This window comes from Pygocentrus nattereri, chromosome 1 (assembly GCF_015220715.1).
Source record: "Pygocentrus nattereri isolate fPygNat1 chromosome 1, fPygNat1.pri, whole genome shotgun sequence".
Taxonomy (NCBI): Eukaryota; Metazoa; Chordata; class Actinopteri; order Characiformes; family Serrasalmidae; genus Pygocentrus; species Pygocentrus nattereri.
Window position 1 is genome coordinate 9,759,734 of NC_051211.1, and position 26,282 is coordinate 9,786,015.

A 26,282-nucleotide genomic window follows, 5' to 3' on the forward strand; every position below is an offset into this window, starting at 1 on the left:
GTGTCCACATACTTTGGCTATATAGAGTTTATGGTAAGTGGATCTGATAAAATGGACAATTATGTACTTAATGAAGTCCCTGGTCAGTGTGTAAATATATAGGGCCTCCCTCTTCTCTCAGAACAGTCCAAAGGGACATGTTTGCATCATGCAATTCCTTCAGATTTTTCAGGCTCACTTTCGTGCTGTAAATCTCCCAATCTACCACATCCCAAAGGTGTTTTATTGGTTTCAAATCTGATGACTTGGAAGGCCACTGAGGAACTTTGAACTAATTGTTCATTCATATTCTTGAAACTAGTGTGAGACGGCTTTTGCTTTGTGGTGCATTATCATGTTGTAAGTAGCCATTAGAAGATAAATTAGAAGTAGAAGGTAAATTAATGCCATAAAGGAGTATGCCTGGTCAGCAATAATACTCAAACAGGAGGTAGCATTCAAGTGAAGTTTGATTGGTATTAACTGGCCCAAAGTGTTCTCTATACCTTTACACCACCTCCACCAACCTGGACTGTTGACACAAGACAGGTTGGGCCCATGGATTCTTGTTGTTGGTGTCAAATTCTGACCCTACCATCTGTGTGCCTCAGCAGAGATTATGATTCATCAGACTGTGCTCCATTTTTCCAGTCTTCAGCTGTCCAGTTTTGGTGAGCCTGCGCCCACTTCAGGCTCAGCTTTCTGTTCTTGGCTGACAAAAGTGGAAGCCAACAAGCTGTTGCTGTTGTAGCTTATCCCCCTCAAGGTTTGACATGTGAATTCTGAGATGTGGCTTTTGAGTTACCATAACTTTTCTGTCAGCCCGAACCAATCTAGCCATTTTCCTTTAACCTCTCTTATCAACAAGGCAGCTCCTTTTGCAGAGCTGCCGCCCACTGGATGTTTTTTTTTTTTCATTGTGCTGTTGAGTAAACTCTAGAGACTGTTGCGAGTGAAAATCCCAGAAGATCAGCAGTTATAGAAATACTGAAATCAGCCTGTCTGGCACAAACAATTATGCCACATTCAAAATTACTCTCAACTCCACCAACCCCCCCCCCCCCCAAATTCTTACTTTGCCTAGTACAAAGATCACCCCTGGTTACTGAACATCACTGAACTATACCACATAACATAAGCAAGTCTATATGAGATTACTTAATAACTTGACATGGTTTCAGGCAAATGTGTGATTATTTAGTCATGCAGTTTGCGCAATGCCAGTGGGTGGCTATATGGGTGGTCCATTACTTGTTAGCTTTCAGCCTCGTTGCTCCAGTGAAAAACTAAATAAGTAAACTTATGACACAAAATGTGTCTTTGAGGGAAGGAGATTGTTTTAGTATGATTTTTAACCAAACTCACCCTTAACCTTTTTTTCATACCTGTAATACATCTTGTAGCCAGTAGAGGGCATATGAACATTGTTAACTTGACGTTTAGGCCATAAGGCCTCACAGGGACGCTGTGCAAGGCCTCTGTCAGGTGTTCTGTGGTATATGGTTAGGATGTCTGTGATGTGCTCAGCTGCTCTCTGCTCAGCTAATGCACATACATAAATGTGCATCTGAAATACGAACATAAGGGAAGCATGAAAATAAAACTGATGATTCATTGTGGTTAGGGAAATGAAATTTCCTGAGTAAAGTGTCCCCAATAAGCAGGTCACCGCTGCTATTATAAATACTAGCCCTGTACTTACATCAAAACAAAGTGCTGTTTATCAGATCTATGATGAATATTCACACATGGACCACATATAGTTAACCACAGTTTATTAATAGCTGTGCAGGCCACTGCTTCGGGCCTGTTGCTGGTATAAGCTGGCCTCAGTTGTTCTGTATTCAGCACAAGACTGGGGTGATGAGGTGTGTCTTAGAGTGACAGCGAGGCACACTTCCTCTTCACGCGATGGTGAAACCTCGCGTTGGCTAACCTCTGCTTTAGAGGAAGCACAGTGTGCTTATAACAAACGAGAGGAGAGAGAGAGAGAGCAAAGAAATGGTGGCGAGTCAATCTTAATAGCCGTCTGTACCTCATTGAATGCTAGTGGAAAACTAAAGGTTGACCTGGGGCTGCTGGGTCTGGGCTGAGTTCTGTCCAAATTTTCAGCATCTTCCTTGAAGTTGATGGAGTAGCCAGTGTGCAAAGTGTACACTCTGTTGTCTGCTGGCGGTTCTGAGGTAGGAAACTAGATGGAGGAGGCAACAGTGACTGCACAATTGCGGCAACCCAAAGGTAAGTTGAATTCACCCTCTGTCCCATGGTCCATTTTTTATTTTAGTACTCCATTGTGTTGTTACATTTCCTGATTAACTGTCTTGTGGGTGCCTTTGTTCCTTTTCTCACTTTGTGTGCGTGCGTGTGAGTGTGTGCATGTGTGTGTGCACAAATGCAGCACATCTCAGTCAGTGCATGATCAGGGAACTTCCTGTCATGTACTGCATTTCAACTGTGCATCCTAGTTGCCTCTAAGAATAGCTACCGCATGTACTAAATGGCAATATACTTGATATCGACAGTATGTTATGAGAAATTTAGTATATATCTTTCTTTAAATTTATATCCATTAGACTACCCAAAAAAGTTGTTTTTCAATGTCTCAAATGGAAGAAACGTACATATACTCCTGGTCATTATGTAATAGCACAGGAATTATAATTGTAGACAACATATTTATGGATATTCTGTAATATACATGTAATATACTTTCTCATATCCAAAATATCTTACAGTATATGGGATGTATTTACATATATCCATTAATATCCAAAATATGTGATGACATAGCACCAAAATACAAAAAAAGAAAAAAAAAATATGTACATATATTTCCTATTTGTGCCACATTGTATGTGATCAAGCCTATTAAAATGACGATAAAATAGTAATTGATATTATCAAAACCTCAAGGGAGTTTTTGTATGTTGTTTATTTCCTTCCTCAAGAGTCCATCTTGGCTATCAAGGTTAACTGAAGCTTTCAATGAAGCTATCAAGTAAGGATCAGGAAATCAGTTGTTATTTGATGTTACTTTTATTGGTAAGCATTATTGTCCCACAAGTGGTAAACCATCCTTCTAACCTCACATCACACAGGGACTTGCAGTAATTTTTAGTATTTAAATATATGCTAATATATTCAGACATAGTGTATGCCAATATATAAAAACACATGCTCATATACGGTACTGTCCAAAAGTCTAAAGCACCTACACACATTATTTTAAACCATTTGTTGTGGCAGTAAGCGTGTTTGCTAGTGAAATGTCTATATATATCACTAGAATTCATGCAAATAAATGTAAATACAGTCATTTTTTTTTTCAAAAACAATTGACTCTGATTGATTTCTCCTCAATGGCCCTAGCCATTGCATTGATTTGTTAAATTCTACCACTTGATTTAACATAATGACACATTGATTAGCCAATTAAGGTATTGGACAATAACTACAGTTACAGATACAACACTGAGCTGCCACGGATACTTATTGTATTACTGTTATTTGTATTTGTTATTGTACTGGTGTAGCTAATAAACATTTACAAAGGTTTTCAAAACTAATTTCCTCAGGTTCCTAAAACGTTTGCACAGTACTGTATGTAAATTAAACATATGTAATGGTGTCAAACTAGTGTCCGTACATATTTGTCAGAAATACACATAGATACATTTTTAAATTATCCTGATATATTTTGAAAAACATACATTGCTCCATAAACACCAGAAACCGCCCATCACATATTTAATTAGAGCCAAAATAAATGGCCGCAAAGTACAAGTCATTCCATTTACAGGAAATATATGTGAGTAGATGGGGAGTGGGGGGTGTAGTCAAATGAAAATAAGTGAAAAAAGGAGTTTCCAAAACTGGAGTTCCAAAAAAAAGATACAGAGAAAATGGGACTACTAACAACAGCGCAAGAGCTGGTAGACCACCAACACCCCACCACCACCACCACCACCACGAAATAAACAGCATTTAAAGCTTTCATCTTTGAAAGAGAGGAAAATCAAACTCCACTCTTACTTCAGATCTTTCTGTCCGTCCTTGAGAAGACTGTGAGAAGACAACTCAGCACTATGGCTCTGAAAGGATGTGTAGCTGTTAAGAAGCTCTTACTGAGAAAAAGGAAACAGACATAAAAGGATAAAAAATGCAAATCACACAAAGAAGAATAATTGCTTTGCATACGGAGTGTCAGTAAGTAGAAATGTAGAAATGATCACTATAAACATTTGATCTTTATCTGTATCTTGTTCCTTATTAGATAACATGCACCTGCTATCTTAGATAGCCTTTGAGGGAGCTGCCTCTACCAGCTCCATATTATAAGGCTGATTTTATATTTAATGCTTTTGTATAGAACTTATATGGATCATTTTATATTTAAGCACATATGTGGAGCCTCTTCTGATTGCATACATTCGTGTGTAGCATGCATATGTATGCAAAAGCCTCACTATACCAGTCATTTCCAGTCTGACCTTTATGTGTTATTTGAAATGGCATGGACTTCCTGAGGGAACTTCCACTGACTACAGCTGAGCTAAAATCAAAGTACCAGTTAAACTGCATGACATGAACAGGAATGGTGTTAGTTCCCTTCATTCTGAACTTTAAGTGAATCATTAAAAATCTAAAAAACAACACTTGGTTGCTCCTGCAATACAGCCGGTCTCTGACTGTGTACCGGATGTGGTTGACCAAAATGGAGCAAAGCAGTGTGTGTGTGTTGGGGGTGTATGTGTGTGTATGTGTGTGACAGAGAGAAAGAGAGAAGGGGGGATATGTCAGTTTTTCAGGTGATCTCTGTTGCCCAACACAGAAGTTTACTATTTTAACACAGGCACCTCTTGAGGTTTGACAACAAAAATATAAAATACCATAAACCATACAGTGATGTGTTTTTGTGTTGTGTACATATATTCACGTGACATCACTGTCATGATTACGACGAGCTTCCCCCTCTTTTACTGTCTCGAATCTCACATGGACCATGTGCGCTTTTTCCCTTCCTGTTTTTTTATATAATTTATTTGCATCTTCTAACCGTTTTTACCTGTCTGAATCCCTCTTGTTCCATTTCCTCACAAGTTCCCTGCTTGTACTGTGTTAAGCAAATGTTCTCACTGCTTGAGGGAGTTGTAAGCTTACTGTTCGCTATAGCTGGCTGTTGGTGCCCTTATGACATTCATCATTTTGCTTTTTGGTCCATGATATAAAAATGTTTAGAAAGAATCGAGTTTGAGATGCTCTTTTTCACCGACAGCTCGCTACTAACTGTTAGTGTTTAGATGTGTTAGCATTAGCCGTTATCATTTTTCACGCAATAAACATGGCAAAGAGGCTACCAAACTGCATATTTTATACCCTTATTATAACCAAAAATAAAACTAGTCATCTTACAGAAAGAAGCTCTAATGCTTCTAACCGTTTCTGGCTTTATTGGTTAGGCTAAGCATTAGCTTAAATGTACTCTGTTACCTTGAATGCTAGGTTACCTTGAATGCTAAATTAGCCAACAGACACTTTCAGCAGAACATAAAAAACAGACATAATAAAGAGCTGCCGTGCTCAGTGTTATAAAGATGACAAAATAAAAGACAATACTAAAAGTATACAGTAGTTGTTTACCTCAGATTAGCTGGGTTTAGCCGACCAGCTAAAGTTGAGTTGTGAAAAGCTGGCTTTTTTTGCCCTGTATTTGTTCTTAAATGTTAAATGGCTAAGCTGTATGCTTATAATACACTGAATTACCAAAAATACCTGCAATGTTAATGTTTTAAAATACCATTTTACCTTAGCCTAGTCATAATGAATCCTGCAGCGTATCTGACTGACTTATAAGTATACAAACATATGTATACCCGCTTAAACAGGAGTACGCTTTAAAAAAAATAATTCTATGTTAAAACAATTACCAAAAAAATGTATGTGTAAACAAATTGGCCTCTTTTCCTTCAATGTGCCAGCTGGTGCCTTGTGGCTTTTTTTTCTCCACAGCGTAAGGGTGTTAATAACCAAAACGTTTGACAGAAAGGCTTGCTTCTCACTACTGAGAAACTATTTCCAGAACAAGAGTGCTTTTACAGCGAGATAATGCTCCTGCACACAAAAGACGGCTATATTCCATTAATCTGATATTTTGGCCTGGTCAAAGTCCAGATTTAAACCTCATTCAGATCCCCTTTGGCACAGCCATGTGTAAAAGGTTGCCAGCAAGCTTACTGTGAATAAATCTACTGTATGTTCACAGTGTGAATAAATCTAAAGTAAAAGCTATAAGTTAAAAGCTCTGGGTTTCAGTCTTTGCTTGTTTGTTAACTTTTCTATTCATTGCTAAAAATGCTAAATCTCGTGCACTTTGAGCTTGGCTCAATATTTTGCGCATAGTGCAGTTTAAGTGAGTTGAGGTTATCATATTTAGAAAGTTAGAAGGTTATTACATTTCTTCAAATAGTTATGTTGTGCAAGAATTTCAGTCATTTTCGTCTCTTCAGCTCTCTTTCTTTCTCTCTTTCTCTCTCTCTTTCTCCCTTTCTCTCCTCAGATGACGGTGTCCAGGTCAAATACTCGGGGACCAAACGCTACAGTGAAATTTTAAGAGATTTTGATAACTTGGACCTGTCCTTAGTGAGCACGTATGTAACTTAGACATTCTATGACACATGCTGACACACGCTCTTTAGCCAATTACATGCTAATGTAGGGACCAGCCTCACTTCACAAAACTCTTGCTGGAGTTTATTCATTACTAGCAAGGTTAGTCAGGTGATTCCACGGCTTCCAACTTTTTTCAACATTGAATCAAATTTTCACTCATTTTGCTGACAGGGGCGTATGAGAGCAACAGGGTTGAAAGTTGCAGTGTTGAGATGTGGTTAGCGCTCATGCTAAAGGCACATGGACAATATAGACATTCTAAGGGCTTTAAATGTATTTTAGTGCATTGATTTTAATGACCAACAGGACTAAGCTTAAGAAGATTGAGGTTTGATATACAGCAGTTACAAAATGTGCTTAGCGTCCATGCTAACAACATGTGGACATCAAGGACATTCTAATGATTTACGTCTTAAAATGTTTTTTTTTTTAATCTTTAGAATCAATAATTTACTTTCAATTGGAACTTTGAACTTTTAAAGTGACCTTGTCAGTCAGAATCATTAAAAAAAAAAAAAAAAAAAACACCAGAGGACTTTTACTTCTTCACATGACCTTCAGGAAATTTGCCTGATGTAACATCCTGTTGAATATGAGATCTTCTAGATATTTCATAAGCATGAATATGTTTAGGTAAATGGGAGTGAATGTAATGGGATACGATCGATATGCTACTTTCTCACAGTGGTGGACAGTAATGAAGGAAGTGTAATTCATTGCTGTACTTAAGTAGTTTTTTGTGTATGTGTACTGATGTTTTTCCATTTTGGGTGACTTTTTTACTTTCACTCCACCACATTTCTCCACTACATTTTGTGAAATCTGTCACTCCTTTTGATTTCTGTGTGCATAAATACGTAACATGTCATAACGAAAGAAGCGCAAAGCCAGAGCACCAATCAGGGCACAGCCGTCACTTTGTTCTGAGCTTGTTTTGACCTGTTGGACATACCGACCCAGTGCAGCACACGGTTCAACGTCAGCGCAGCAGCTTAAAGTTTTGGGAGAGTCTACTCAACATAAATGATGACCAAACCTAACTTTGTGTAAATAGAGCACAATATAGAAATATGTCCACATATGCAGTCGTGACAAACGTGTCTTTTTTTTAATTTTATACAAACACCATTTCATGTTATACTAAATTTGTTTTTGCTAGTTTATGTTTATGAACAGGACCTACAGATTAATACATTAAAGGAAAACTCATTTGTGAACCTTTGTTTAAAACCAGGTTTTATTCAACTTAAACTTGTTTAAATTTTAACTCATTTTTATTTAAACTATGTTGCAAATAAATCTTAAACTTTGCTTTTTTACAAAAGCTTTTATTTCAGAGCCACTCGTTTCCCCCTGATGGAAACTGTTTACCTTCAGTGTTTTGTGCTTATGATCATTTTAATAGATGTCAGCGTCACTAATTAATGACATTCCATTAAAAGACTGGTTTACCAAGAGAGAGACTGGAGGATTTTCACCTAAAATGAGTTTATGAAACGAGTCTTGTTACAAAAATGGTAACAGAACATTAAAACCATAATTAAACTTTTAGTACTTTTATTCAAGTGCAGGTCAAAAGGGAGGAACTTCTACTTTTACTGGAGACATATTTTATGTTAGGTATTTCTACTTTAACTCAAGTACATGATTTGTGTAGTTCAACAACCACTGCTTTCTCACTACCTATAATGAATGACTCATGCAAAACATTTGATTACTGAAGTATTGTAATGATTATATGTCAAGGTAAAGTGTGGTTAGTGTGGGCTGGGACAACCAAACACTGCAGTCATTTATAAATAGGTTTTATATTTGATGTTATTTATCAGAAACAAACACATAGTATGCTGTGAAGGACGCTTCACGTATTGTGATGACCCAAAGGAAGAGGTAGAACCAATAAACTTTTTAAAAAATGTACAGTGCTCTTTATTGATCTGCTAGCACACTTCTAGCTTGTAGCAAAAGGACTGCTAAGTTAGAGGACAACAGTGGGTTGTTTATGGCTGCTGGTCATTTGCTGACCACCATGCCCCAGGCATCACAGCACATTAACATGTGAGTATGCCTAATAGCCCACTCTAAGCTAACTAGCCATTAAGTCCAGTAAACAATAAGTGACAATAATAATGTGGCCACAGGGGCTCACTGGAGAAAGAATAAGCTGGTTACCAGGCTATGTTTGAAATGTGCACTCACCGGCCACTTTATTAGGTACACCTGTTTCAATTGCTTGTTGACACGAAGAGATAATCAGCCAATCACATGGCTGCAACTCAATGCATTTAGGCATGTAGAGGTGGTCAAGACAACTTGCTGAAGTGCAGACCGAGCATCAGAATGGGGAAGAAAGCTGATTTAAGTGACTTTGAACGTGGCATGGTTGTTGGTGCCAGACGGGCTGGTCTGAGTATTTCAGAAACTGCTGATCTACTGGGATTTTCACGCATAACTATCTCTAGAGTTTACAGAGAATGGTCCAAAAAAGAGAAAGTATCCAGTGAGCGGCAGTTGTGTGGACGAAAATGCCTATGCATATATGTTTGTTTTAAGTACCAGTCTGCCATAAATGGATTTAATAAAATAAGCCTCTCAAAGCAAAGGTAATCCATAGGCAAATCCATAACCATTTCATTTAATAACTCTCTGTGAGGCACCTTTTTAGAGGGATTAAACTCCTATCAACATTTCCGATTCCCCTTCTCAAGGATGAACCATTTCAACCACTCTGACATTGTTTAGCCTTTCAATAATGCAGAAATTTAGAAACGTGGGTGGAATTTTCCTGTAATACCATAATATGTTTGTGTGTGACTGTATTGCTCCCTTAGGTCTGTAGATGATCTGCTTGCAGACCCTGACACACAGTCCCTCTCAGAAACAACTGATACCACACTGGATGATCTGACAGTGAGAGATGATATTGAAATTCATGCTCATTGCTTTTATATTCATCTCTTTGGCCTGTTTTTGCATTAACTTGTGTGGCTCTTTGTAGAATGAAGATGCAGACAATATGTCAGTCTGCCAAGATGAAGAACCTCCAGCAGAGGAAAAGGAAGGTGCTCTATTAGGTAAATTCATACATTTCATGAACATTGTGAACTGGGCAATATGACAATATTTATGGTTATATTAATAATTTATGTTGAGACATAATGCAATATGCTTTTCTGAATATATTTTATTTTATATTAATATATTTTATTTGTACAACACTGACCACCTGCATGTTTTATTATAAAAATAGCACAAATTTAGCACAATACAGTATGCCAAATAATGAATTGAAATCATTGTATTCAAAGGTTATAAAGATAGCATTTTTTATGTAGCACTGCTGGTTCTTTTTTTCTCTGTTCAAATGAGTGGAAAAATAAATCTGAAGTATCGCAATATTTTATTTTGCAATATCGCCCATCTCTAATCGTGTTTGTGTGAAACAGTACGAGTGTGAGACAGAGACAGGGAAAGAGAAAGAGTGGGTGTTGTTGAATGTACTGATGTGCTTTTAAGTTGCTTTTGCTTGTCAATCAGAAGTGCAAGTTGCACAAAAAAGGTGTGAGTGATACAAATGAACACTGACATGTGCAGAATGTCACAGGCCCATGTGTCATTTATCAGGTGTTGCAGAGTAAAAGTGACCCCAGATCAGCACTGACACAACTACTGTATTTCAGGGCCTGTAATGTGTGTGTGGGTTGGGTGAGGTGGGGGTAACAAGGCTATGGGCACTAGGTCCCCTAACATCTTTATGGTACATCTCATATCTCTTATATAATTTCACACATGTGACTCACAGATAAGATATAAAAGATTGCTTTTATAATTAGAAAGAGAAGGTTTGTGATTGAACTTCTGCTTCAACAGTTAAAGCAGTTGCAGAACAATTTGATTATTTCACATAATTGGGTTATATACCAATTCAAGGTAGTTGCTATGGTATTCCACCCTGTTGTGACGGCATCGCTTGGGTGTTGTTAGGTGTTGCTAGGCTGTTAGTATGGTATCTCATGTGGTTGCTCAGGTGTTACTATGGTGTTGCTTGGGGGTTGTTAAGTGGTTGCTAAGGTGTATGTGCTCCTAAGTGATTGCTAAGTTGTTGCTAGGCCATTGTTATGATATTTCAGGTGGTTGCTAAGGAGTTGCTATGCCATTATTATGGTGTTCCAGGTGGTTGCTAATGTGTTGCTAGGCTGTTGCTGTCATCCCAGATGGTTGTTAAGGTCTTGCTAAACTGTTGGTATGCTAGCCCAGATGGTTGCTGAGGCATTGCTAGGCTGTTGCTATATTATTCAAAGTGGTTGCTGATATATGTGCGTAGTATGTATGTTTGAGGTGGATATAGTGTTACATTATTGGCAGTGACAGTTAGATTTGAGGTTTCTCAACATTCCACTATTCTGTATGTAGTGCCAAAGTCTTTGAACAAACATTGTACGAACATCATACATCCAATTGGTTCAAAAAGCATTAGCACACTATTCGGATTCAGGATCTATGAGCCTTCAAAGTTTTGTGGTTGAAAGTTGAAAACTGTAGGATATGTTAGAGTTGAAATCTAGAATGTGAAATAAAATGGTAGAAGAAGAAGATTAGGAAGAAAAATAAGTTGGCTTTGTCAAAGCAACTTAGTAATAATAACCACTGGCCTGCATAACAGCACCAACTTAGTTGAGTGAACAGGTCATTTACATGGGCATTTTACTTCAGGTCATTTTTGTGTGAGGGCTCTTTATGTTTTTTCTACACTGTAAACTCCTAGTTAAAGACCTCTTAAGGCATGTAGTCAGTGGCATGCTTATTAGGAACTTCACCTCTAAGCTGGTTTTATCTATGCAAAAGATTAATGTAGTTTTTACACACATTGTGGCAAACAAAGCCAATACATTTTGCCATACATATCTTTTTTCCTCTATATGTCGCTCTACCCTCAAAGTTATGAGCTTATTAAGCCTCAGGAAACTTTAATATGTGTTTTCTTTATAACTAGATTAATCTTGCTCTTGTGGCCTTGCAACACAACCTGTGAATAACTTTAGTCCAATTAATTGCCAATGTATTTCAGCAAAATTCTCCTCTTTCATGAAAACTGGGCTGAGGTGAAATACGCTTAAAGTTAACACTGCTCCAAACAGAATTGGCAGAATAAGAGTGGTAACCTCACCAAAATACTCCACACAGCAGTAGTGGTAGTTGTTTTGTTAGTTTTAGGCTAGAGCTTGAGTAGTTGGTGTATATAACAGTGTTATATGGTATACGTGTATGAAGCAGTATTCATATTTTGGCCACTAAAATGACCTTTTGGGGGTAAAAAGTATGCATGACCAAAGGTGTCAGACTTGGAAAATTTTAGTTCACCAAGGGACACGATAGCAGCTCCATTCATTCTTCCAACAGAGAAAAACTGCATAGATCCAGGGTTGATGTGGTGTGGTTAAAGGCAATATGCCAACTACAGATGAACCACAACTTCAAAGGGCTACTGTCCATCTTGTTCTCACCTGGACAGGGTCAGTAGTAGGGTCAACTGAAGGGAGTGAGGAAGTAATCTAGAAGGGGCCATCTTGCCACAGCACTTTAATCTACGTTACTCTCTTCAACCTTTCTTATTTACGTGTAATTAGCCACATGGGCTAATTGCCCCAAGCTAACACAGGATTAGCACAGGATAAGGGTGCAGAGGGGAGATTAAACCGGCAGGCAGCTGCTGTCTTTTTGAGATACCTCCCAGAGATGGAAAGGTATGACACTAGAAGTACAAACAAAATGGACCACTCACAGAAAACAGCAGTGCAATGAATGAATAAACCGAAGAGCCTGAAGGAGACAAACAGTAGTGATAAAAAGGAAAAGCATCCAACAACGTGCTGTTCGCTATAGTACATGAACGTGACATAGAGCCGCTTGGCCTGAAAGTTGTGCAGTGTGCCAACAGAGATTAGGGATTACGCTGACACATGCCACGCACTGGGTTTAAATAACACATCAGGTTGACTTTGTGGCCCCCAGCCTGTTCCTGGGCTTGCTCACGCAGGAAGCATCACCTTCAGCTCTCTAAGGGGGACAGGGAGCAGACCTTGGTCTTATGGTGGCTTTCTAATCTGCTGGACCATCTAGATCCCCCAGCCCTCCAACCCCCTCTATGTGTTGTCTGAACTGTAATAAACCAAATGGAGGGGATGAAGAAGACCACCTCATAAGCTTTTAACAGATAAAGCATGCCTCTGTATAGACCGTTGCTGGATTTGACCCCTTGAACCCAAGTCTTACTATACAGTTACTGTAGATTGTATCTTCCTCTGCTAGCAGTATGTGTTAGTGTTTAGATATTTAACCCCTTAAAATGTGGGCTTGTTGTTTAGTTATTATTCATGAGGCTTATTGTTTAGTAACTTCTAACTATTTAGCAACTACTATGAGTCTAATAGGTAACCTAAATAGTTAAGGGGAAATGGGTTTTAGCAGTTTGCCATCACTGATATATAGATATGTCAGGGGCGTAGCTAGAACTTTTAGAATCGGATGGTTACGTGTATTTAATGCATCGTTTTTTTGGTGTACAATGTTAGCTTTAAAGGTGAATTCTACTAATTTCTCAAAATTTCTCTTTAATCCAGTCACTGATATTTGAACAATGTTAAAGTGGTTTGATTGTGGTGTGGTTTATTGTAGAGGAATTTACAGATTTCTTTACAGTGGTGGTGATAGGAACCAGGGGTTATGTCCCAATGTCAACAACACAAATATAGCCATTTTATTTACTATCTAAAACTACTACTGAATTTACATGTATCTTCTGGGTCTTTATGTGTAGTATTGATGGCAAAATAGTGTTACATTAGAAAAAAACATACATATTTAACTTTGAAAAAACAGCTTATCTTAAATCAACTATCTTAAAACAGCATGTTAGGCATCAGGCAATGTATTCATAAGCATTTAATGTAGAAACTTTCTGTGAGGGAGCTTTTATAGGTTAAGGTCTTTTGGATGTTGGGTTCCTATCAGCACCACTGTGAACAAGTTGGAGTTTCTCCAGATCAGACTTTGCTTCCAGAGTTGTTGAAAACGGATTTAATTCCCCTTTAAGAAAAGTGCTGGGTGCTGGAGCCTATCCCAGCAGTGATAAACATTTATAGTTGACTAATTTTTGATTGATTACACAGAATGCTTCATAATATAGTTCATAGAGTGGCACTCAGTGGACCCAGTGGACATTCACTTACCTGTTTGTTGACTGGTAACTACTCTGGTGGCAACTTTTTTTACCATAAAGCATAAAAGATGTTTCATTGATGAAGATGATGATGACTCAATTTCCATAATTCGAGTGGCCAGACATCATACTAGGTTAGCACTGGCTACCCTGACCTCTCATTGTTTATGCCTCACTAGGTGTGCTGATGATAATGACTGAAAAGATGAACAGTGATGGCATTCAGTTGTTTGAACACTACTGTGCATGGCAGGTGTTTGCTAACCTTTAAAGTTCATGCGTCAGCCTAAACTTCAGTTCCTTAATCTAACAGCTTCGTAACTTACATATTGGTTGAAGCAGTTACAAGTCTTAGGAATAATAATTGAATGATAGGAGTGTAAACGTGCACGTTTTCGGATTTATAACACTGTTACAAAGGAATTAGAAGCACGCAGATGTGCATATTTGATTTTTTTTTTCAGTCAAAAACAAACTGGCTTTCAGTGCGGACGTACACATTTGAGAATTGACTAATATTAATGTTGGTCTGTTGTCCCCAGCGCCATTGTAAGGGCTGTTCTGTTACTTTATAAGCGCAAGTGCAGGGAATTAGCTGATAATAATGGTGAACAAAACTGTTTATGATGTATAGCGATAAACTACTTTTAAAATCCTTAAATTTCAACACTATAACATTAGATTTGCTGGGCTCTGAGTTACAAACTACTCCATCTGTTATACATGACTGCTGTTACAACTTCATCACTTTCCTCTGCTAGCAGGTTCTTTAGCATGCTAACGCCTACATGGCTTAAAAGAACAAAAAGTAAGGCATTACTCACACTCATTACTCACACATATTCCTCACACACATTACTCACACACATTACTCACACATATTCCTCACACACATTATGTACATTATGCTCAGACTTTTTAAAAAAAATGTTCTGCTTTGCAAAGTTTGCATGGCTAGCTGGTTAGCTCAGTGACTCTTTAGCCTGCCAATAGCAAATGCTCTTTACTCCTTTCTGCTGCGAGTGGCTACTTGTTTAAGGAAGGTGTGATGCACATTGGAGTGAGTTGAAGTGGGTCAAAGCCTGGACACCAAAGCAACAGTTTTCATGTCTTATATGGGAGGAAGTTTAAGTGACTAAAGCTACATTTTCAGATCAGCTACTACTAAAGCTAACACTGGAGCTAGTCTGGACTTAGCAAGCTTTAATGAAATCATACAATGATTCAGATGAGTACGAGTGCACAGTGTTTCAAGTCATAAATGTGAACGCTAAAAAGGCCTGTTTAATCTGACTGATTTATCAAGCTGTCAGCAACTAGTTAACTAAATTATCTTAACATTTCTTTTTAACATTATTTATAAGACAGTATATTTTTTAGCTAATACAATAGACGAGATGAAGTTGAGCTTGTTTTAGAGCCAGCATATGTCGAAAAGGCAGCATAAACACAGTTTTGACACTGAGCTGTCAATGTCATATTTCGCACAGATTAATTCAAAAATTTTTCAGCTTCAGTAATGAATAATAACAACACCAACTTCCAGAAGATCTGGACAGTGTGTGTGAGGCTTTACACATTCTTCAGTACCAGCTTTCCACCATTTCTTAGCATAATAACTGATATAATGTCTGTTATACTCTGTCAACAGAAGGTTTACCAGTCAAAGATGATTGAGATCGGATGATAGGCATATCAGTCACTATTTTGCAATTGGTTTGGCTGCTGCCATAGAAAATAAGCTCAAAAAAGAATCCTTTGAATTTATTAGTGTTTTCAGAAAAAAAGCTCAGTCATTTAAATATGAGTGTGTCCATTTCACATGCCTCTCCCCCTCCTTCCTAATAAGATGTATCCTGGTGATTGGTTTTTCATCATTGACAGTACAAAAGAGACTGAGTTGAGTATTGGTGATAAATGGCTTCTAAGTTTAATTTTTAATGTTTTAAGTTTTTCAGTACTGCATTGAAATTGTTTCACCCTTACCTAATAATAAGCATGCTGTTATAAGGCCCGTCAAGTATCAAAAAATGAATGTAAACATTTGTTTATTTTTAACATCATTCAAAAAGCGGCTGCACTTCATGTCCTGAACTTTCCAAAATGGTCTAAATGGTTTCATTTCTTAGAAAAAATGAATTACATTAACTTAAATTTGAGTTGACATTTTTCGCCTTTCCTGTAAAGTCACCATTTTGGAGGTACAATCTTTTGTCGGCGCAGTGATGGTATACTGCTAGCAGAAGAGGAAGATACATACCGAGGTGCAGAGATAGAGAGAGATAAGGAGATAAAGAGAGAGAGTGAATGAGAGTGAGAGAGATAGCGATCAAGAGAGACATTAGTTGAGGGTTACCGATTCCTTTTCCCTGTTAGTTCAATAGAAAGAGGCAGCATTACTGAATTAGCTGGTTAACCTTAGCAAAATCTAAAGCCTGTTACTCCACAGTCTGGACCCCTCTGGATTAGCCCTCCCCCCATGCACATGGAGCTGTACCCTGTCCTGAAACACGCATGCCAGAAGATGAATGGAAGACAGAAAAGTGCAGATCTCTGCTCTGCTTTTTTTAACTGTGTCATCTAAAGGCATGTCTTCTCAATTTGAGATAACTACACTAGTTAGTGTACGTTATAAATACACTAGTTACAACCTGATCCACGATAAATGTTTTATACAAATTATTTGCATTAAGTATTTACATGTTACAGTAGAAATGTGCAGATAAACAGTTTTCAATTTGCAAAACAATAAAAATTCTAACTCTAAACACATGAAAAAGTTGAAACACCTATAGCATATACATAGACTTTTCAGGCCAAAACTGGACAATTGGTAACCATGGTGAGCTTACAGATAGACAGAAGTACACTTTTAGACATAGAAACCCTTTTCTACGTATAGCCCCTTAAAATCTTAGACTTATTACATGCTAAGGCTTATTATTCAGTAAGTATAGATACTTCAGTGTAAACTGTCTGAGCTATTCTTAGTTTATAGAAGTGTGTGATAAAACTTTGGGCCTGCCAGTGGGCCCTGGCCATGTAAGGAGTTAATGAAGTAAATAAATCTGATAGACCTCCTAAACTCATTAGCTATCACTAACAAACTAGGCTACAGCATTAATGTTTTTAATCCAGGCGAGAGCTACAACCTGCAGTAGATAACAAGCTCGCAGTGTTTTACATGATCACAGGCAGTCTGCTTAGTTTACCTCGCTTTCAAAATCCTTGACAGTTTTGAACATTTGAAAAGGGCCTGTTAGACGCTATGAACTTGGAGGCTAAAGAGTATGTCAAGAATTTATTGATAATGAGCTCAGTTTTAAGAAATTAGTGGCACACGCAAAACACTACTTTCATCAAAACATCCTAACTGTGCAGGCTGCAAGAAAGTTGTCCATGTATTTGTCACTTCAAGACTAGATGACTGTAATGCTCTTTTATGTGCTCAGCTCAAGAGCACTATTACAAACTGTGTTCAGACTGCTTGGGTTCTGTTCCGCAAGAAAAAGAGAAAAAGAGCGCTTGCTTACCTTATGATTTTTATTTATTTTATTGTTTCACATTTCGTATTTATATGTGATTCCACTTTTGTTTTTGTGTTTGTGTGATTACTTTCATTATCTTGTTTTTAAACCTTATGCTTAGGAATTTGGGTCGCATTATGTGTATAAAAGGTGCCATAAAAATAAAGCTTATTATTATTCTTATAGTAAATAAATATACAGACTATGGAAAATATAGATTTAAACCAAAGATTGGCTCTCTGCTTAAGCCATAGTTGTTCAAACTTGATATGATTTATCATTTTAAACCTCTTACATCTATCCCTGGGTTTTCCTGTTAATTCTACTGAGATCATGCCAAGCCTTTTTAATGAAGTGCAAGTTCAGAGGAACAAAAAAAAAACTAACGATGATTAAAAGTTTAACAAGCCCCACAGTGAGCGAAGAGGAAGAGTAAAAGGTGGTGAAGTTGGTGGGTGAAACAGTGTGGGTGGGTTACAGAAAACAGAAAAGAAGATGGGTGGGAGGAATAGATCATAAGAGAAAGACTGAAACTAATTTCAATGGAGTGAATCTCATAATTGTGAGGTTTAAAGAAGTTTAGATGTGTGAAATAACTGTAGTCCACTGTAACAAATGAGCTGTAAAATGACAGTAATGTACTGGCAGTTGCTTTTCATTTACAGTGGTTATACTGTAATTCACAATTACAGCACATTGCTGAATGCCAAATATACACATTATTGCTGCTATTTTTTATTTGCAGAAGTTGAAGGGGAAATCTGCTGATTTTTTCAGACTTTCTGCATAGTTCAATGGCTAAGATGCAAAAAAAACGTCATTCAGAGTGGTTTGATGTGAAAAGCTTCCTTCTACAGAAAATTATCAAGTCCAAAGGGTTTAACACCTCTACAAGTTGCCTCATAGAAGGTTATTACACTAAATAGTTATAAACAAGACATTGTAAGACAATAAGACATTGTTATGAGACAACGTTTTAGCCCAAAGCCTTATTTGAGCTGGATTAGTTTTACCAAAGGAGGTGCAGTAATGTAATTTGTGTGTGATTTGACTGGCCAATTCATAAGGGATCTGTGTGATTTCTCCAAATTACTCCAAATAGACCAGATCGGAACATCATTGTGTGGAGGCTAATGTCAGCATTCTGTGACAGATGTCACACTTCCAAATAACAACATGTGTGGCTAAATAACAAATTCACTGGCCCAGGGAGGAGACTTTACATCCCATTTCAGTGTGAGATGATACCTTTTCAAAATGAGGTTGAATATTTATATTGTTTTGAAGGGAATATAACCTGAATTGTTGTGGATTTCAGTAGTCTCATCTTAAACCTGGGGATTAACTAACCAAATCAAGCTCCATTTTAGCTGTAAGGCCTGAAAACTACAGACATTGCAGATTGCAGACATTTTTTCATATTTTAGCATCATCAGCATTTAGTTGACACTTAGTAGATGGCTATATTTGTGTTCGTCACAAGCCTCAATGGCAGATTCCTATCGTTGCCTCTGAGTCAGTAAGTTTCTCTACAATAAACCATTTTACACTGAACCACTTTGAATGAGTTTGGTTACATCTTAACCACCAAACTATGCAACATTTTTGAAAAATTGGTGGAATTCCCCTTTAAGGGACACAGTAGATTTACTGTAAATGTATAGCAATTGTTTATGGTGTGGAATCCATGTCTGCTGTGATTAGCTTGTGAATCTGACTGGATGGAGTGGGAGGAGTTAGGGTGGGGCTGAGGGTGTGGTCAAAGCCTTGGAGGAATCCCCTGGCCAGCCTGTCAGTCCAACAGCCCCACACACACACTGTTCATGTGGTAAAGGAGCTGTGGTTTCTGACACGCAGATTTCACACTCAGATTCTGGGAATGCTTTGCATTTATTTCCTTGTTTGGAACCTTTATTCAAGCTTTGAACAGCTGAAATGCAAAGCTTGTGCCAGCATGGACTGAAGACTGTTCTGTTGCTCAGTAGCTGGAAACAAATACTTTGTTTCTTCTTCATCTTTAAGCATTTGGATAATATTTATGTGTAGTATCATAACTCTCAGTTAATGCCAGAAGGAGCGGTCATGAGTTTAGGATTACTCGTTGGACAGGGTGCTGGTTAGGGTGAGCTGGGTGTAACACAGGTCTTAGTGATGCTAATGTATTCGCTCTCAGCCCAGGAAGCTGACCTCACCATGTGTCGCAGCGAGAGTGGCGTGGAGCTTGCCCTGCAATATGCCAAAATGTGGTGTCGCTATGCCAAGGACCTCCTCACGTGGATGGACAAGAGAATCAGTCTGGGTGAGTGTGAACTGCTTGTTGTTTTATTGTTGGCCATGGATAATAAGACTTTTTGGTAGATGGGATGATAACACTGCTTTATTCTGATACTGGTATCTACAACAGTACCTTGAATATGGACCTGATACTGATACTAATCTGATTATTTCCTCTTTAAAAAACTTTAAAATGTTTGGTACCACTTTAGAATAAGACTATCCTTTTATGTATGGCTTAATGTTAATAAAGTGAGCTGTTATGTCTGATGAACATGAATAAGTGGTGAAGCGGTGAAGCTGACAGGTTTAATACTGACTGATGAAAAAGATAAAGTAAGATGAATAAACATCAAAATCTGAGGTTTAACTGCAGGAATGAATGTGGTTTCATTATTAGGCAAACAATAGGTCGCTGTTGCCCTTTTTAATTATGTGTTGTAACTGCTTATTAATGACTTTAAGGTCTTCATGACCCAAATAATAACCATACGTAAACTCATGAGCAACTTATGAACACTTTATGAGGGTAGTTTTATTTTAAAAGATGATCTCCTAATGGTAGGCCACGATGCTCAAACAACGTGAACACTCAAAGAAATACACAACTAACAGCATCACATCATGTAATGTGAGTATGTCATCTGTGCAGTATGTGCAGTTATATGCATATGTTTTGGTGGCCTGGTCATATGACAGATTTCATTCATTTTCAAATGGAAAATAAAAACATTTCCTCTACAGCAGAGGTTTTCAACCTGTGGGCTGTGGTCCCTGGTGGGAATTGCTAGGGTGCTGATGGCAGTCTTCTTGTCTTCTTTTTTTTTTTCGTTTTACCACAAAACATCATTACAATATAGACATTTAGACCGTTAAATCTTCTTGGGGGCCATGAAAGCTGTAGTGATCAGTTGTGTGGTGCCATGACTTGCAAAAGCAATTACCAAGCACAAATTGGGGGAAATGGAGGGAAAGGTAAAACACAAAACATTTTTTCCCCAATATTTTAAACCCAGCAATTAAGTAGAAATGTATTAAATGTTTGGAAAAAAACTAGGTGATGTCATTTGACCAGGAGTGTTCAAGCCTAGCATAGATTTGTTATTGGATCTGATTCTTTTTTTTTTTAATGTCCCATATTCGATCCAGTATTTTCTGCTGATATTGATCTGATATTGACATCTGTTAATGGTAATATACCATTTCTACCTTCTGCATCAAATCAAGTTCATAGCTTTCATACTAGATAGATCCTGGGAGCCACCCTGAATATCGCTGTTGTTTTTCTTTCTACCTCTGTCTAGGCAGACATATTTCTCTGTCAATTATGACTTCAGTGTCACTTAAATGTAAACATAGATCATTGATGTACTTGCTGTAGATGGTGCGTGATATTACAATTACAGACTTTCAGGTTTTCAAAGAGCTTGCACCTTTAGACTTGTGGGTATCATTCATAATACCATCTAGTGGCAAAGTATTGATATTACAACAATATGAAAGCGCTGTGGTGAAATCCATTTCAACAGAGCTAATGAGGACTTGTTTATTTAGGGATGAATAATCTGACTTAAATGGGGAAAATAAATTAATAATGTTGTTATTATAATTACTGTTATTCGTTGTAGTAATACTACAAGTAGTAGTAGTATTAACAACTCTTATTTTGACATCAGGACAATGTCAGTCTGAGTCATGATGAGTAGTGATAAATATTGGCAGATGAACTGATGCTGAATCACAAACCCCATTTGTTCTGTGTGTAAGATAATCAAAACGACAGCAACAGTGCAGCCGGCCTGGCATTTCCCCATTGGGTTAGGATTATAAACCAGATTACAAGGCCATGTCAGGAAGGCTGAGAGTCTGATGAAAAAAGTGGACAGAGGATTAACCTGGCAACACCATTCCCTGATGTCCACAGTGCTATTTTCTCTGTAACCTCACAAGCATTTCTATTGTAAAATGAAACATTTGGGTCTGATCTGTCTTTAAATTAAGTAGTTCAACAACAAAGTTACACTTTTTATCCTTACACCAAATGTAGCCAACCATTACATATTTGGTGTTCGTGATTTGCTTTTTATTTTGGTTTGCCCAAAAATAAAAAGACTAGTGTAGCTAATAAATAACGTAAGTTCATATAGCACCAATTAGCGCTGCGCAAACTGCCTGCCTAAATTATTACATATCTCCAACCATGATAACCATGTTGAAAAATACAAACTTAATTTTAGTCCAGATTTAACTGATATTGGGCAGTGTTGCGCATTATGTGGGTTGCATGAAAAATGATGTGCATGTACAACAGTGGTCTTGTGGGGTACATCCTGCTCACAAGACAGCTTCAAAAGCCCAATCGCATATTCACAATTTGTCCTTAAACCTGGCACACAGATCTTTGTTCTGCAGCTATATTTTAACATCTTACGTGGGCCTCGTTATATGAATTTGTGGGTTCAATATATTCATTTATCACTACCGAATAATCACAATGTCACCTTAGGGGCATCACAACATCCGACAGCCAGATTCTGTCACTCAACATAAAGCAGAGTAAGCCAGAATTAAGCCATTAAGAAGTTTATTTGATTTAAATCAAGGCTAAAGTATTTATAACTTTATTTATAGCACTGTTTCTACTACTACTACTACTAGTACTACTAGTAATAATTATAGTAGTAGTTTTTGTTGTAGTTAGTAATGACAAAAGGATTGCTAATACACAATGTGTAAGATGCACTTAAATTAGTGTTTATGTTACATAGTTAAGATTCATAATGAAAAAAAATGGAAAAGATGAACTGGCTGTGGCCACCAGGTAATTTGAGTCTGAAACTCCTGATATACAATGTATGTTCAAAAGTTTGTAGTTACCTGTTTGTCCATTGTTTCTTATGAAATGATGGGTAGTAATAAGGAGTCTGTCCCTTCTTGGTGCACTAACAGCCTCTACTTTTACTTGGAAGGCTTTAAACTAGATAGGGCAACATTGCTTTGAGGTTCTGATTGCATTCAGCCACAAGAGCAATAGAGAGATCAGCTACTGATGTTGGTTGATTAGTTCTGGATCATTCCAACTCATCCTTAAGGTATTGAATGAAGGGTCATCACTCCAGAAAATGCAGTTCTACTGCTCCATACCCCAGTGCTGGGGGCTTTATACCCCTCTAACCCACACTTGGCATTGGCCATGGTGATCTGCTGTCTCCAGAGTGTCCCATTCTATTTATTGTTAGTGCTTTCTGTGGATTATACAAAGCTGAGTGTGTGCTTGTGTGTGTCACCTTAGGTGACCTCACTAAAGACAAGGGGTGACTGGATACTTTTGGACATGTTGTGCATTTAGACTGATGCTTACTAGTCAAGCTTGTAAGGTAAAAGAAGGTGCAGGGTCATACAGTATTACCAGCATGAAGCTGGTGCCAGCTAGTCACTTTGCTAGGGATTCAATATTATATTGTTTTTCCAGTGCAGCCGTATGGCCCATTATCCAATGTACTGAGCGGGTTCTGGTCCATTTAATTTAACTTAGGCACCCAGTCATGTCATATTGATATTTTGAGAGGAATACTACACTTAATACACTACTTTCAGTCACTCATATTGTCTATGAGGTACCTTTGTTTTGCATTAAGCCTATACAAATATACCAAAGACCAATGTCACTTTCTCAATCTGCAGGGACGTTTTTCCACACCTCCACAGTTCAGTTTTAGAAGTTGTTGTATTTTCTGCTCATCATGATCCAAGCAATCCCAAAACACATTCAATGATGTTGATATCTGGACTTTGGGGTGGTCAGTCCAGTGCCTTGAGAAAACCAGTAGCTTATTTTGTCTATTCCCTGTTCTCATTGAGGGCTTCTTGAAAGTACACATCCTCTCAGGATGTGTAGATCTCAGATTTCTCAAAGATAAAAGTTTTACGTTCTGTCTATCTGATGGGGACAGTTGGTGGTCTACCAGTGTATTCACAGACGTTAAGAGTTCCATTTAAAAAACAATCTTTCACTTGTGTTTTGGGAATTATTTTCCTTTCCTTAGATAAAATCTTCTAATAAATGAATAATGTGCACTTTGAAGAATGAAGTGTGGTATAGGACTTTCACAAAGTACTGTACATTACTTCACTTATACTTACTGCCCTTTCTTTCTTTGTAGAGCAAGAGTTTGCCAAGAATTTAATGAAAGCAGCAGACACAACAAGGTCCTGTGTTGCTCAACAGGTATGTAGTACAGGTACAAGCGACATGCAATGAAATAAGAATATGAAGAAACATTCAAACATCTTAGTGTCTCACATGTAAATATGATGCTTTTCAGTGTTTGGTACAGCCTGTTCGATGTGTTTGTGTGTAGGAACTGATGCCGCTGCAGTATATTTACACCATGGCCCTGGAGCAGGACATTAAAATCAGCACCACAGCCAAACAAACCACTGAATTGCTCCAGCAGCGCTGCTACCAGGTGCTTCATCAGATCATAGCTGATTAGAGCTCCAGGCAGCAATTACTGCAGCCACTCTTCTTTGTCCTTTGTAAATTCATTGCACATCCATATACAGCTACAGCGTTCCTGCAATACTTTACTAGTGGATTAGGGCTTTACTATAAAGAATAAGTTGAAATTGACTGAGTGACTGAGTGAATGAAGTTGTGCTGTTGTTCCATTCGCTGTTTTCTCCTTAAGGCTTTGTCAGCCAAGCGCAATGAGATTGACAAGTGGCGTCGGGAGTTCAAGGAGCAGTGGACAAGGGAGCAGAGGAGAATGGTCGGTATATATACGTAATATATATACAAAGTACATGGATAGCTCAGGATTTGCCGCAGCCAACAAGCTGAATACATACTATTATGAGTGTTGTGTCTGTGTGCTGTAGAATGAAGCTGTTGCGGCATTGAAGCGAGCTCGGCAGCAGTACATGCAGCGCTGTGAGGAGCTGGAGAAGGCCAAAGCCATAACTGCTAAAGGAATGGAAGAGGCTGGAGGTTCAAAGACCCTTGACAAGAGAAGGAAGTCTCGAGATGATGCTCAAACCAAGGCAAGCATCTGCTGCTCATACATGTTACACTTATAGGACAGAGAATACAATCATGACTACACTTAAAAAATTCACTGGGTTACAGAAAATGATCTAATACACAAGTCTGTTAGAATCCTGTAGAAGGACAACCTAAGGTTCTGTCCATATAAGGCTTACTTGGTTGACCAGGGGGCAGTCGTGGGCTGGAAGTTAGGGAACCAGCCTGGAAGGGCTAATGACCTAATTTAACCCTTTAGAGCACCATAATTAGATATGTTATGAAAAGCTGTAAACTATTAAGTTATTGGTGCCCAGTACTGAAACTGGAAGACACTGGACACTAACTACATAAAATGTTATTAACATCTTACAAACTATGTCATTGTTGCTTAGGTTGCAGAGGCTGAGACATTGTACAGACAGTGTGTGTACGATGCCAAGGCCCACCAGGAAGAGCTGGAGAAAGTGAAGGAGAGGATCATTGTGCACACTCGCAAACTCATCTGCCAAGGAGATACCGTGCTGAAAGAGGTGAGATTTTAGAAGTAAAAGTGAATGTTTTGAGTCTTCAGATAGATACAATGTTTATGTGCTGGTTATTTAACTGTGATCTCTGCAGACATTTTGCTTAGTTTGCTGTAAATATAAGCTACAGTGTACTCTATTGCGATATGCCACTAAATGACCCATTCCAATTGTGGAGGATGTCTACATTCATTATTATTCATTAACCATTACATGCTTTTACCCCCAAAAAAGCCAAATGTTACGATTGGCCCCTCCTAGTCCATGTGCTTTTTGTTTTGATCCCAGTCCGGCCCCTTGTTTGGTTACTCTGCCCCTGATTGTTCCCACCTGGGTTTCCACCTGTCCCTTGTTTACCCTCATGTATTTAAGCCCTGTGTTTTCCCCTCTGTGTTTGCAGGTCTTTGTTTGATATGTTTGAATTGTTGTTCTGATTGTGGTATTTGTCATTAGATGTTTGTTTGATTGTTTGCTGCATGGATTCTGTGTTTATCATGTCTGTCCCTCTTTCTCTCCGTGTTGGCTGTTTGACCCTGAACTGTTGTGACTATGACCCTGAATTTGCCCATAATAAAAGTCGCTTATCTCAGCGTATACGTCCACCTCCTCGCTCCGCGTCACACCAAAGTTAATGCCAAAAAAGTCAAAGTTAAAGCTCTTGATTTTGCTGAAAGCATGTCGATGTTTTATATAGATTATTCTCACTAAAAACAAGTGGAGAAATGTTATCAGTGCAGACAGAGTCGAATACTGTCAATATTGAAAATATAATTGTGCAACTAATATAATTATGTGGGCTCTGGAGTGAGGCAAGAGTTTCACCCTATTGTCATGAGATTGTTAGTTTGAATCCCAATGATGCCACAGTTTTTCATGGCAGGGAGTCCAAGAGAGCAAAACTGTGAACTTAGCACAGTTAGTGTGTTCAGCTGTCTGATGACAGATTGGAAAAGGCATGCATTAGCCCTCACCCTCCCAGCTTGGATGTCTTACTGATCTCTTGAAACATCATATCTCATCCAGACCACTTCCTTCAGCTGAAGCAGGTTTTTTTTTGCAAACAC

The 26,282-nt window shown here is 38.1% G+C and overlaps 1 protein-coding gene across 2 annotated transcripts in view; it reads left to right on the forward strand.

The window, feature by feature from the left end:
* Window positions 1-1,938: 1,938 nt before the first annotated feature.
* The window catches only part of LOC108429666 (GEM interacting protein), a 40,257-nt gene continuing 15,913 nt past the window's right edge, over window positions 1,939-26,282 (forward strand). For both annotated transcript variants that reach the window (XM_037537078.1, XM_017701576.2), the window contains exons 1-10: window positions 1,939-2,217; window positions 6,536-6,626; window positions 9,480-9,558; window positions 9,647-9,722; window positions 19,568-19,693; window positions 23,832-23,896; window positions 24,030-24,137; window positions 24,360-24,440; window positions 24,550-24,711; window positions 25,087-25,224. In XM_037537078.1, coding sequence (XP_037392975.1) covers window positions 2,175-2,217; window positions 6,536-6,626; window positions 9,480-9,558; window positions 9,647-9,722; window positions 19,568-19,693; window positions 23,832-23,896; window positions 24,030-24,137; window positions 24,360-24,440; window positions 24,550-24,711; window positions 25,087-25,224 — 969 coding nt within the window. In that variant the 5' untranslated portion in view covers window positions 1,939-2,174. The remainder of the gene's footprint in view (window positions 2,218-6,535; window positions 6,627-9,479; window positions 9,559-9,646; window positions 9,723-19,567; window positions 19,694-23,831; window positions 23,897-24,029; window positions 24,138-24,359; window positions 24,441-24,549; window positions 24,712-25,086; window positions 25,225-26,282) is intronic.